This window comes from Rhopalosiphum maidis, chromosome 2, assembly GCF_003676215.2.
Source record: "Rhopalosiphum maidis isolate BTI-1 chromosome 2, ASM367621v3, whole genome shotgun sequence".
In the NCBI taxonomy this organism is placed as follows: Eukaryota; Metazoa; Arthropoda; class Insecta; order Hemiptera; family Aphididae; genus Rhopalosiphum; species Rhopalosiphum maidis.
This window is the reverse complement of record NC_040878.1, coordinates 49,762,248-49,776,519: the sequence shown is the minus strand read 5'-3', so window position 1 is coordinate 49,776,519 and position 14,272 is coordinate 49,762,248. Positions and strand designations below refer to the sequence as shown.

General features: G+C 29.3%; 1 protein-coding gene across 2 annotated transcripts; it reads right to left on the bottom strand.

The window, feature by feature from the left end:
• Positions 1-145: 145 nt before the first annotated feature.
• On the bottom strand, positions 146-4,169 carry LOC113554557 (nicolin-1-like). 2 transcript variants are annotated; one of them, XM_026958448.1, is made up of 6 exons: positions 4,037-4,169; positions 3,611-3,764; positions 1,594-1,782; positions 546-671; positions 354-467; positions 146-279 (listed from the first exon to the last, which is right to left on the bottom strand). In XM_026958448.1, the coding sequence occupies exons 1-6, from the start codon at positions 4,105-4,107 to the stop codon at positions 214-216; spliced, it is 720 nt and encodes a 239-aa protein (XP_026814249.1). In that variant the 5' UTR covers positions 4,108-4,169; the 3' UTR covers positions 146-213. The 2 variants fall into 2 exon arrangements, with proteins under 2 accessions (XP_026814249.1, XP_026814251.1); XM_026958450.1 differs by lacking the exon at positions 4,037-4,169 and adding an exon at positions 3,833-3,911.
• Between the last annotated feature and the right edge of the window lie 10,103 nt (positions 4,170-14,272).

Sequence of the window (14,272 nt, the reverse complement as noted above, 5' to 3'; positions counted from 1 at the left end):
TAGCAATTCTTATTATAATATATAAGTTTAAATATATATATATATATTTTTCTGTAATAATTAAAATGTACAATCATCATTATTATTATGTTATAATAATACTTTTGCAATAAAATAAAAAGAGTAAGTTTTTATGATTGTTGTTCTTGTGTTAAAATAATGTATTCATGGTTATTTTGTTAGATGACATGAACCTTTTTTAAGGTTCTTAACTTACGTTATTTTTGAACTGTCATAATTGTTTGGCACTTGTTCAACTACATAACCAAGACTTTGAGTCTTGAACATAACATAAATCAAAGTAAATATTATTTAAAAATCGATTTATTTAATGTCATATATTTGGTACATACCTTGTTATTCGTGTCTGACCTATGTACAAATTGCATTTCATTGCTGGTCCTTGTACTAGGTCTCCATGAAATGGCCGTTGTAGTGTTATGAATCAGATAAGGTGGTAGTTTTTGCTTGGTAAACAAATTAAATAAATATTCAATTTCTCAAAGTGTAAATTAGATTCTTATACTCTGGTGATAATAGCTCACTTCAAAAAAGGGTCTGCCGAATCGAGGCACATCGGCATACAACTTGATTTCTTCTAAATGGAATGTCTTGCACATAGGCGACGGTTGTCTAAGTATGATTTTAAGCTTTGAAACGTTATTCCACGCCTATATATGATATGTGCATTATACATGAATTTAAAAAAAAGATGAAAGTAAGTAACCTATCTTTGCTGTACAATAGGAGTCGACTTTAATCCGTCGGTAAGTAACTGTTATGAATCGCGGATGTGCAAATTTGAATTCAATGTTAAATAATTGCATACGAAAAACAATTCTGAATGGAAACTATCAGTTAGCCTATTATGGAAACACATTACAACTAATTATCTGTAATTTATTCTAGTATTAGAATGGATTTAAATGCAAATTGCATTTTTTTTCCGAATATCCGAAAACATTGATCTCCAAGCACAAAGTTAATTTCATACATCGAGGAATTAAAAAATGTAACTTTTATTTTGCATTTTTAATATAAGTAATAGGTATTATAAAATTAATGTAATCTATATAGTAAATTGAAAATTTCATTGTGTAAATAAAAATATAATATGTATATACTTACTAGTTACTAAAACTTTCAAATCTCCGCGAACAATATTTTTGAATTATAATAAAGTAACTTAAATCATTTTTTGTTTGAATATCAAATTTTTCTACCAAATTTGAACTACTAATGAGGAACTTCACTGTATATTTTCTATCTTTATTAGCTTTAAAAATCAAATATTTAATACTTTTAATTAAATTAAAAAATATTGCGACTATATACTATCACTATTTTATAATTTATAAATAAATAATTTATGAAAAACCTTGCATTACATTTTCAAGGTTTTTTTATCGTGGTTAATGTTTGTCGACAAACCACACCCCGCACCTCCTAATAGTGTTTATCTTACAACCACCCCTGTTAATGAGACTTTAATAATACGTTGGGTCTTATGAGTTTCAATAAAAAAATTCGATTTGTCAAGTTTCTTGACTTTCATCACTCGATCATACAACTCTATATCTTTTTTTACCGTACCTCGGTGAAACACAGCGAGAAATAGTCTTGTGCGCCGTTTTCGCAGTGTGGCTGGTTCATCAGAGTTCGGTTCTTGATACCCACCTCCCAGTTCCTCGATCCCATCGGCGGACCTTGCAGAGTATTCGATCTCAACAGTAGCACGCTCACGCTAGCCGTGTAATAGTTTCTAAACGTTATTTCACCCACCTAAGGTCAAAAAGATAATACATATAGTATATATGTTACCAATAATGTGTTGAATCCAGTATTATACAGAAATCCTAGGTAATCTATGTACTACCTAACCTTAAACAGAAAAAGTATATATTATTAGCGTTGTCTATACACAATTACATTTTTAAAATATTTTGGCTTTTTTAAACTATTTATAGACAATTTAAATTTTCGATTTTTCTAAGTGTTCTTTTTTTTGAAATGTTGATAAAATTATTTTTGGCTCTCAAAAAAACTTGAAAATTTAACAAAAGGTTTCTCATAAGTTGTTCTTATTGTAGTTAAAAAAGAAATCAAAAATCATTAATCACAAAATGTAATAAGGATTGAAGAAGTTCCAAGAGAAAATATATTTGCTTTACGCACAATTGCAACTCAACAATCTACAGCAACTGGAAAAGGTTTTATAAAATGCACATGCAAAACAAAATATCAATCTAAAAAATAATATTTTATGTAGTTCGAAATGTCATGCATCAATTATATGCTGCAATAAATAATTAAAAATAAATAATAATAAAAATATTTTGATTTAATATATTACCTAACATACATAGTATCAGCGTTCTATAGAAATCCTAGGAAATGTATAGATTTCCTAGCCATAATATAACATAACATTCAAATTTAATACATTGCCAAATAGTTCAAGGAATTCTATAGAATGCCTAGGACATTTATAGAATGCCTATATTTAACACTTTGCCGGTAACATATATAATTTATATATATATACTATAGCTAGGTTTATTGGTTTATGTAGATCACAGGTGGTAGATGCTTATAAAGTTATAAACCATATGGCGTCAAGATATCTCAGAAATGTAGCGTAAAGAAATATTTTCTTATATATTTTATAACAGTTTATTTATTTATAACAAACAAAGGTTTATTTATAACCTACTGCAGACTACCAGTGGTTTTCACCCTTATATACACTCTACCTCTCTCCCACTTTAGTACCACAAACAGATGACCGCTCCCTTATATTTTAATCTTGAAGAATATTGAATAATACATTTTTTAATTAAAATTCAAAATATATTGAATAAAAACTTGGATATCGCATAATATTATTGTTATGGATAGGTATTATTAAAAACGAAATATTTTTATATTGCAAAACCTGTACTTGATTTAAATAAAAAATACATTTTACATTTTGTAATAATTTAATTGTCTTTTAATATAATTTTAGGAATTTTTTCACAACTCTATAATTTCCATCCCTTGGTGTCATACCTATTATCCACGGTTGGTACCTTGTACTCATATAAATTAAAGTTAATTTAAACTTCAGACATTTCAAACTGTTGTTTAGGGCTTAAGGCGCTTATTCGTTACCTATGCAAAGATTATGCAGAATATAATAAAATAATAAATATACCTAATACCTATATTATAGAGCTACAAATACACTCATAGGTATAAAATATTCTTCTTCTTTATTTTACTTGTAGCCTTGTAAGTATGCTACCTTCCGCAAACTAATAATTTTTGATTTCTAAACTGAAATATCGAGTCTTTTTATTATTCATTAGTCACTACACAGCTGAATACATTATTGTTTTAAAAATATTTATAAATTAATAAAAACGAAGTGGCAAGTATTTAATCCTAACCTTTAAACCTACTCGGGCTACTCCACTGACTGCGCGGTCCGTTAATCTCGTCAAAATATTAAAATTTAAATGTTATATTAATATATTATAATATAATGATGCAGGCATATTTAAAAATTATTACAAAACGGCTATAAATAGCCAAATATTGATAAACGATAAAAATGAACGATACTCACCTTGGAGTGTTTTTGCAACTTTAGTTCGATGTATGAGCAACCAGTGAGCACTTTTTGTTTTTTGTGTATGTAAATCGGCACGGGACCTTTGACGCTGAAGTCCAACGGCCGAGACATGGACGGGCAGTATGATAGCGAGTATTTCAATTTTGGTCTACGATATAGCAAAGACAGAAAAATGAAAATAATATAATAAACGTTCATGTAAATAAACGGGTATACCTAATGTACAAAATATGTAATTATATGTAGTAAAACGGCCAGTCAAAAGGAGTGGGAATGTTTGCGGTGAAAAGAAAATTGATAAATTCAGTACTAGTCTTATAATGTCAAATCTCAAATGACGATAAAAATTAAGAATACAAGTTACAATATTTATCATTTATTATATTTGTTGTATCTACCATGTAAAGCCTCGTATAATACCTCATTGTACGGCGTTCGTTGTCTTCTTTTTCTTTCGTTTTGTCGTCCACACCGCCACTCGTGGTATCCATTGTTAAATCGCGTAGGTACGTCGTATTATATATATTTATATGTACGTATATGTGCTATGTGCGTATATTTAATATACAGATATAGGTAATTATATTACCACCACGAACGTTTATTTTATATTACACATATATCGACCTTTGCTAGAAACTAGAATCCGGCCTTATCGATATAATAATGTCGTACACACCTGCCCGCATCTTCCTCTGCTTGATGTTACTACATACGGTGCTACAATAATAATAATAAAATAGCGCACGCATCACCTTGGTAACCTCTAACCATCATGATTTGATGCGCTGTATTAGTATTCGTGTAATATTATAATATTGTCTTCACTCGTAAACGATTTATTATAATGAAATAGGTACGGACCACGGGAACGGGCGAAATAAAGGGCAATTGGGGTAAAGGCGGAGGACTTAGCCCTCTCTGGGCCATCTCAAGCCCCCTTCTTCAAATATATGAATTTTGAATACATTTTATTATAAAAGATTTTCTACCACTATCGCGCGCGATCATCACTTAGGACCGCGGTCGGCAACCTTTTGAGACGGTATAGCCAAAAGTTACAATTTACATAATTTTCCAGTTTTTAAAGAGCCACAAAAAAATCTTGTTTCAATATTTTAGTATTTGCTTATATATAATTGATTTTTGATATAAATAAACGAATTCGTACACGAAACAATATTTATTCGTGTAAAAACATAAAAATATTTTTAGGCTTTTAGCACAAAGCATATTCAAGTTGTTCGAACGCGGCTGACTTCCCGCCGAATCGTCTACATCGCCAATGGCTTTACAAGTCTCACGCGATCGGTGTGGAATGTCCGCGACAGGTCATCTCCCCTCTGCGCACTCTCGGCCGGCCGATGTCCACTGCAACTTTCGTCTGGTCATCGCAAGGTTGTATTTTGCCAACGGCCGAACCTGGCGTGTCCAATTTGCTCGCCCGTTTACCCAGTGTTTTTTCGTTGACCGCGTGGTCGACCGACCTGATTTTGGTAATTTATACAATTTTTTTTCTTACCGTTGTGTACGCGACCATCGTCGTAAATTCCGAGACAGTCGGGGCCTGACGTGTGCGTCACACTCCGTCGCTTAACATTTAAGTTATTGTGACATTATAGTTGTATAAATATATACGTGCCATAGTGCCATACGTCAAAAGGCTGTCGCCTTACCAGCCCGGATTCCAGCGTGGTCTTGCCGAGTATCAGTACAGGTTATAACTTTTTTTCTTTTATTATTGTTATTATTATGTATGTTGTATCAACGATTGTATATAAACGAATATGTTTTGATTTATTATTATTATTATTATTACGAGTAATACGGGCCCGCTTATTATTATTGTCATCATTATTATTGTTATATGTACGCTATTTTGGCGCTTATATAATATATCATGACTGGCGCACGGCGTCCGTTTATAAAAGGCCTTATATTCTGTTCTATTATAATTATATTGTATTATTGTATATTAATATTTTACACCCTCCTCCTGTCCATATCATTACACGAGTCGTTGCTGCTAACCGCGATATTCAAAGTAGGAGCGGAGCGGCGCAAACAAGTATTTTAAGAATAATAATAAATAATACAGTCAACAATAGATAGTTTTATATAGTGACATCAATGGGAGCATTGGCTTTGCATGCATTTGGAAAGTTTGGAACACACTTAATTTCAATTGATTGCAATGGCCCATGCAGCTATTTTTCATATTCTTAAAAGCAACAAAAATATAATGTAAAATAATATACATATATATATATTTTTTTTTTTGATACCTAATAAAATAATATTGTTTTTGCGTATGGACCTCGAGAGCCGCAACTATTATGATCGAAAGAGCCGCAGGTTGCCGACCCATATCTTAGGCGGTAATATAGCAGGCGAAGGGCTGCGATAATGTATCAAAATAATAGTTGTTTTAATAAAGCCATATAACATTATATTTAAGGATTGAACTAAAGTAAGGTATTTTACCTATAATTAAAATTAGTTAAGTGAAGTTTACCGGTCATTATTTTTGTGTTCACTAAGACACTGAGTATTTAAACATGTATTTAAACTTTTTGTAAGGTATGCTAACAACAAAGCAGGCCAATATATTAAAATATACTATAGTTATTAGAAAAAAATATATTGATTTAATATAATATCATTATTGTATGTTATATGTATACCTAATAATCCCAGGTATTATTTTAGTGTAGTGATGTGACCAATACCGAGTGTTAATAGTTTTACACGTATTACATATATTTTATTTACATAAATATTATACAAATAATATTGTATAAAATATAAATATATTGTAGTGTGATACGAAAAATTAAATTCTCCAAATACCAGAATAATATTTATCTTGTGTATAATTCATAAGTTTAATTCCCAATAATGCTCCTGTTACTGGAGATTTTCAATGTAACCTTAATATAACGTACGAGTACTTGTAAAATTCGGGTACATATTATATTACTATGATTAAAATATATGCAATAAAAATAAATATTTTAAACCTTTTTTTTTTTAGTATTCAATCCGTAGATTGGTCTACAATAAATGTTTTCTCCCTGGTTCCCTGTCTTGTGCTTTGTCTTTGAGTTTTTTGTACGAATCGACTCTTGCATATTTGATTACTTGACTTACATAACACGTTCTTGACCTACCTCTTCCGCGTTTCTCTTCTATCATACCTTCCAGTATGAGGCTATGGAGTTCTTCGTTATGTCTTAACGTATATGTTATGTTTTTTTCTCTTTGACAAAATCTAATACTTCTTCGTTCTTCTTCAATTCCGATAATTTTATTTTCTCCATTTTACACCAACACCACATTCCAAAAGTTTCTAGAGTGGTTTCATCTTTTTTGTACAACGTCCATGTTTCACGACCATATAATGCTGTACTCCATACGCGTATGTTTTAATTCAACGTTTTCTCGTTCTTAGATCTACATTTTTTTATGTTAGTTATTTACTCTTAAGTAGAAATGCCTTTTTTGTTTATGCTTACCCTATTCTACTTTTTATTTACTTTTTTGATTATAAACTTATAACTTTTAAATTATTATTATTATTATCACACTTTAAATTATTGAAATTCGTAATTATATTATAAGAAGGTGGTCCCGTTGACCTTTTAGTGGAAAAGTTTAGCCTGATGTCATTAAGTAATAAAAGGAAAATATCACTGAAGAATAAAAGAAAAATTAAGGAGAATACCAAAGAGCATTTTGTAAGTATTAATATATTCAATTCGTTGAAATTCGTAATTATATTATATGGTGGATCTCGTTGACATTTCGGTAGAGAAATTTAGCCTGATATCACTAAATAATAAAAGAAAGATGGAAGAGAACAGCAATGAACATTTTGTAAGTATTAATACATTCAATTATTATAATAATATTAATGCTGTGAATTTGTATAGGAAATTACATTATTTTTACCATACTTAATACTATAAAACATAGTTGTATTAACACAAAGTAAAATTAGATAATAATGAATTCATTTTTGAAACATTAATTTTTATACTATACAAACACGTGGGCCTTTGATTTAAATATAAGCAATACACGCATGCATGTTATAGTGTGCAATGTATATAATATTATACTTTCTATTATAGTTTATATCGAAACATACTATACGTGTATATGATAGGGATGAATGTAAATATTTTTGTTGTTATTAGGAGACTTTTCACAAAATGCGTGGCCTAAGACCGGGGTACAAAATAATGAGAGGTATGTCATTATTATTATTATTATTTACTTATTTCTGTATGTTTTATTTATTTTTATTTCTTTGTAGTAAGTGGTTTGCCCAACAAAACATCAATATCTACGCAAACTTATGCTCAAAAGCATACCATGTTTTAAGGATTAGTGTTTAGGCATTTCATATTAATTGAACATTTTGTCTATGTCAATGTGTGAGAAGTAAATGAACAATAGTGTATGTAATCCATTACAGGATATTAGGCTTAAGACCGGGATACAAAAGAATGAAAGATAGGTCATTATTATTATTATTATTATTATTTACTTATTTCTGTATGCTTTTTTTGTAGTTTATTGTTTGCCCAACAAAACAACAAAATTTACGCAAACTTATGATCAAAATGTTATCATACAGGCCATACAGCATGAAGTAATAATTATGTTATCAATGTTACTGTAAATATAACGAAAATGTTAAACACTACTTCAAATTTTAACTAATTTTCGTCAAATTCATATGCTCGGACTACAATTCCCATTTCATTAACACAATGTCTCATCGTTATCTACAATTTATTGACCATACTGATTTTCAGATGATTCAAAAAGTTATTACCTTTATATTTATAGATATATATATTATTATACCCTTATACCTACCTGACTATTGCCTGCAATAATAATACATGCGAGTTGCAATAAGTTGCAATTTCCTATAATATGGTATTATCTATATACTCATGACTCAATAGTTATTTTTACAAATGCTAAAAAGTTTTTAAACGATTTAAATCTTAAAAAAAAAAAAATATTATAAACGATATTCTTCATCAAAAGACTTTAAACTATAGAAATATTCATTCGGTTGGCTATGTATTATTATATTCTCGGTTAACTGTATACTAACACTGAGTGTCGAGTTAAATCAGCTGCAGATAGTATATATGTTGAAACACTTCGATTGGACATTATGATATACGTTTAATATTATATTTTCATTAATCTGTTGCTCTACGCATAAATGTAGTTAAATTGTCTGTACAATGCGCCGGACAAACCGAATAATGCGATTATACATAATGATTATTATTATTATATTATGTATTTATTATTATATTTATTTGAACATTTTAGCTATTAATAGTTGTTATACGATATCAATTATTTTATTAATCATTCATTACCATTCATTTAATAATGGCTCAAAAATGTATATTTTTGATTGTTTGAAATTGATAATCTAAATCTGACGGAATAAAGTCAATTATATAGTAAATTACATAATTTAAATTTTAAATACAATTTTGGGTTCAGTAAATTTGTTAATGAGTTTTTTCTTTTTATTCGTCTTGTATTATTTGCATTTCTTTAACTACTAGCTACGATTCAAATACACATTTTGAGGCCAACTATTTCGTATATTTTGTCTGTCTTTTTTTTTAATTCTGAGAGGAGGTTCATTTCTACATTTAATAATATTCCTTTTTTTTTGTATAATACAATTTCTTTGATCAATGCACAATAATATTTTAAGATACAAAATATAATCAAGCCTTTAAATGAAGTGATATATTTTTTTTATTGATTCAACTCCACTGTGTGTTGTGAACAAAGTTTACTGTGAGTTGTGAGTATAAAGCCAAGTTATTTTTCGAATAAACGCGTACATTATTTTACTTCTATTATTTTAAAAGACATATTGGCGTTATTGCCGTAGAATCGTAGCCATCGTGTCCTCTACAACCTAATATTGGAATTGTATAGCTTTAAAGTCTAGAAATTAATTGCTGATAGGAAATACTTTTTCCAGTTTTTTCATTGGAATTTATAAATTCATTAAATCGTTCATAAATATACGAGCATTTGACAACATTACAATATAGTAATAATTTATCGTTATTGCAGAATGAATACGCATATAATATTTGGTCATCAAGAAAAAAGCGATTGAGCAAGTTTACACATGCTGTACCGCAGTGGCGTCGAACTAATATGTCATGCGAAACGATGACCGCTTCACTTCTTAAATGGGTTTGTCATATAAATTGTGTGGATGATACAAACATTTTAGATTTCGTTTCACATAAAATGATGAGTTCGGCACCACTGCTCAACTGCTGTGTAAGGGGATCCATTTTACTCTGACGTCAAACGTACCAGCATTAATTATTAATATAATTAATAGTAGTGGTATACCAGGTATGCAATGTTTTTATTCGTTACGGTCAGGATGCCGAGTCCGGCTGTGTCCGGATCCGGAAAGCTCGTGCATTTTGCAGCGAATATTGGCCGCCAAAGGCTCAGGATAACATGTATGTAATAGATAATTATATTGGTATATAAATATAAACAATTGAAAAATGGATAAATGCAACACGGCGTATTTTATACATAAAAATATATACATCGAGTGGCGAGAACAGAAAATGAAAATGAAGATGGGGCGACGAAAAATTGGTTTTTAATTTTTCATATAAGTTAAGATGATTGATAACAATACATTTTTCTTGCTAAGACGTGATCTCAGAATAGAGTAAAAAATGTAAATCTCTCTTAAAAAAAGAAAACCAAGCATAATATGCCACTGGCCAGTGCAAACACTGCCAACTGCGCCGATTCATTTTTATAATTCAATGGGAAGATCAAACATCGTATTTTAGATAAAATATCGGTGGCACTAGAAGGCAGTTGTTTTATAATACAAGGCGGCGGAGAATGAAAGACGACATTTGAAATCGGACATTTTGTTTCACACTTATATCCAATAAAAATTCCCTAAATTTGCAACAACTTGTTATTTATTTTATCTCTCTACCTCAACAACTAATATTGTGGGGACAATTTCAAATGTGGTCTTTCATTTTCCGCCACTCTGTATTATATGATAATGATTAGATCATATTTTTGTATATTACGTTCGAATTGAAAATGTAACAATAACGATAATTATTCAATGTTGTATTATACAGAAGTGAACAGACTCGACGAAGAAAATTAACATTTAAGAGATTTACAACTATTTAATAAATAAATACCCGTTTTAACATCGAACCGATCGATATTAATATAGGCAATCAAATAGTTATTAATGATTTTTATTCCTATTTCATTTGTGTAAATACGAGAAGTTCGTCTTGGCTCTTGACCAATCTAATTTGGCCATTTAATCTGATTGCCGAATGAACGCGTTAGTGTAGGCAGCGTGGCCGGCGGAAGGCATTTACGAATTACGAGCAGTACATTCGCACGGCGTGGCAAATGCAGCGATGGTGATAATCATACAAGAGTACAAGAGTAACAAAACCAATAGTACTGAGTCTGGGATTTTATCGGGAATGCTTAAAATTATTTAAAAACATTAAATAGTTGACTAAAAAGTAAAAATAATATGGAATAGTTTGCGATACGGTGATTTATATTTTATACACATTACACTACTTCCTAAAATACTCACATGACATGTCGTATCATGATACATATTATAATTCTCTTTTTTATCAGTGTTTTATATTATTGTTTGTTTTTATGCCCATTCATAGAATTATTTTCTTTCTATAGAAAAATGTAACTAGGTATATAATATAATAATTAACAATACACTATTTATAATTTTGTAAACAAACATTATTGACTATAAGGTATAAACGCGGAAAAGATTTAATCTATTCTATGAGTCACTGAATAGGTATGTAAATAATCAATGGTATAAACAACAACAAGTAACAACAACTTATTACTGTGTTATTGTGTTAGATTGTACATTATATCATGGGATTATTTTTTTTTTTGTGGTAACCCGGAAAACAACACGATAAATATACAGCGGCCCTGAGTCACTGACAACGAATGAATAACTATTATAATATGTAAATATTAAGACCTTTTTTCTGGACTTTGTAAGTACGTCACTTTAACAATATATGTATACACCTAATATAGTTTTTATATACGACAATTTTTAAAATTGTGTGGTTTTAACCTATTACATGTGTGCGGTTTTATCCTGTATTTTATCAAAATTGTGCGGTTTTTGGGGTCAACGGATTGCTAACTGACAGGTCTTTCAGTGTTGTGCCACGATAATTGGCGGATACCACCAGGATGCCCAGCATAAAAAGTTAGCTGTGGCGGATTTTTCCGGGACCACTAGTGATATTCGGTGGTGGGGATCAGTTTGAACTATTTATTGTGATTTGTGGAGCGCGAACGTGATACAATATTATAATATCATGAGCGTGAATGTTTAGGGGCGCGTCCAGGTCCAGAATTCTAGACTACAGACTAGAGCAATTTTTTGTAGTCTTAACTCTTAAAAATAAAGAAATACTAAATAAATTCGCCATATCTAATCGCCGTTTACAGTTATAACATTTAAAACAATGTATGTTAATTTTTTTTATAAATAATTAATTTGCATTGATAAATGTTGAGTTGTATATTGTATTTGATTTATTAAGTATTTTGTCTCTACTGAGACCAAACTAAATGTTTGAGTACCTATTATTATATTGATACCGTATAGGAACGATTACAAGTGGAGAAAAGTGGCTAACCAATAAGTGCATAATAATAATAATTTGGCATTGTAGAGTTAAAAATGTTAGTAGTGAACCCGATTACAATGAGTTTATCACAGTAGATGCTTAAAAAAACGTACCTATCAAAACTACATCTGTGGAAAAAGAAGAAAATCTAGTCTATACCGATTCCAAATAATTCGGAAAAATTGACGATACAAATAACAATAATAATTTTTTATTTATGGAAATAAATGAATAATCTACATCAGTTGATCTCGACGATTCATTACATTAGAAAATTAATTTGTCACATTACTAAATTAGAAACGTGTTCTATAGTTTATTTCACGGGGTTTACTTAGCAAATGGGTGTTTAGAAGTATAAACCATTGATTATAAACACTACTATTTAAAACTACAACAATAATAAAACAAAATAATTTGTTTCCTGTGGTTAAATTTAAACATCCGAACTTGATAGTTGTTTCTCTGTACACGCGCTCTACAGTACTGATTTTACTTATCCACACATGTACACAACACAACACTGAATTAGCTATTTACGCGACAGTGTCGAGTCAAATATAAAAAAAAAAATCAAATAATAATATATACTATATACTACCGTTTTTACGCTTAACTCCGTCCATAAAGTCGTTTGAACATTTTTAACAATACACGTATTATAAAATTGCGTTTGTGAAAATAAAATAAGATATACAAATTATTAAGCTATTACTTATTATTATATAAAGTGAAATAAAAATAAACCTTTTTGAACGAAAAATTGATTGATATAACATATAAACTAAAAACTATACTGTAGTATAATAATTCAATCGGATCAACGTATTATGAACATCACGGCGAATATTATCTCCTGGGCAACGGACAAAATGCAATATGAGTTTTGTAACGGACTTATTATTTTTCCAAAGAGTATAATAAATATACTGCGGTGGATGCAATACCCGATTTTTACAATTTTTGTAAATTTGAATTTTAATGATAAGTACTGGCCTTTTCACGTATTTTTTAGTAAACGTTAAATTTAATTACTGCTTTAATCACTTTTATATTATTGTTTTTACCTTGTGCTACTCTATAATAAACACTATTAAATATAAATAATTTTAAATCCATCTTTGTACTATAAAAACTGCTTCTATTTTAAATATTTTGTTGTTATTCTTTCATTATATTATATTTTCAAGTAGAATATCAGTAACTTCAATATCATATAACTTGTATAAATACTATAGGAACTACATTGTCATTTGTCATGGATCATAGATAATTATTAATTATGATTTGTAAAAATGTATAAAATTTGAATTCAATGATAAATTATATAGCATACGTCGAATATCTGAGGGAGTCACTACTATGAGTGTTTTAAATTTGAATTCAATTATATGATATCATAGTATACAAAGAAAGATTCTGATCGGAGGACTGTTCGTATAATATAAATTTATAATGTAATAATAAAATTGATATAATGATAAAATTTATGATATAAACGATTTTTTTTGTCGTTAACATATTTGGAGGTGGGGCATAAAGAGATACTTAAAACTAATTTCGGATTTGTTTTGATAAGATAATTTAAGTATAATAATATATTATGTTTGTTGGCTGAAAAGAAATCATCAATTATTTTGTTATTGAATTAAGGATAAACAATTCATTGTAAATAGATTTTCATAAAACTATTATAGCTGTTACCAATTGTTTCGATTAGAACAAATTATAGTTGTAAAATTACAGTTTGTAATTGTAATTCGATGAACAAAATGTATTTTCATTCACATGAACATACTAATTTCAAGATGATTAAAAAAATTAATCCTACATCACGATACCAAAAATATACGAAAACTGTTTGGATAAGAAAGGTACGTGTGGC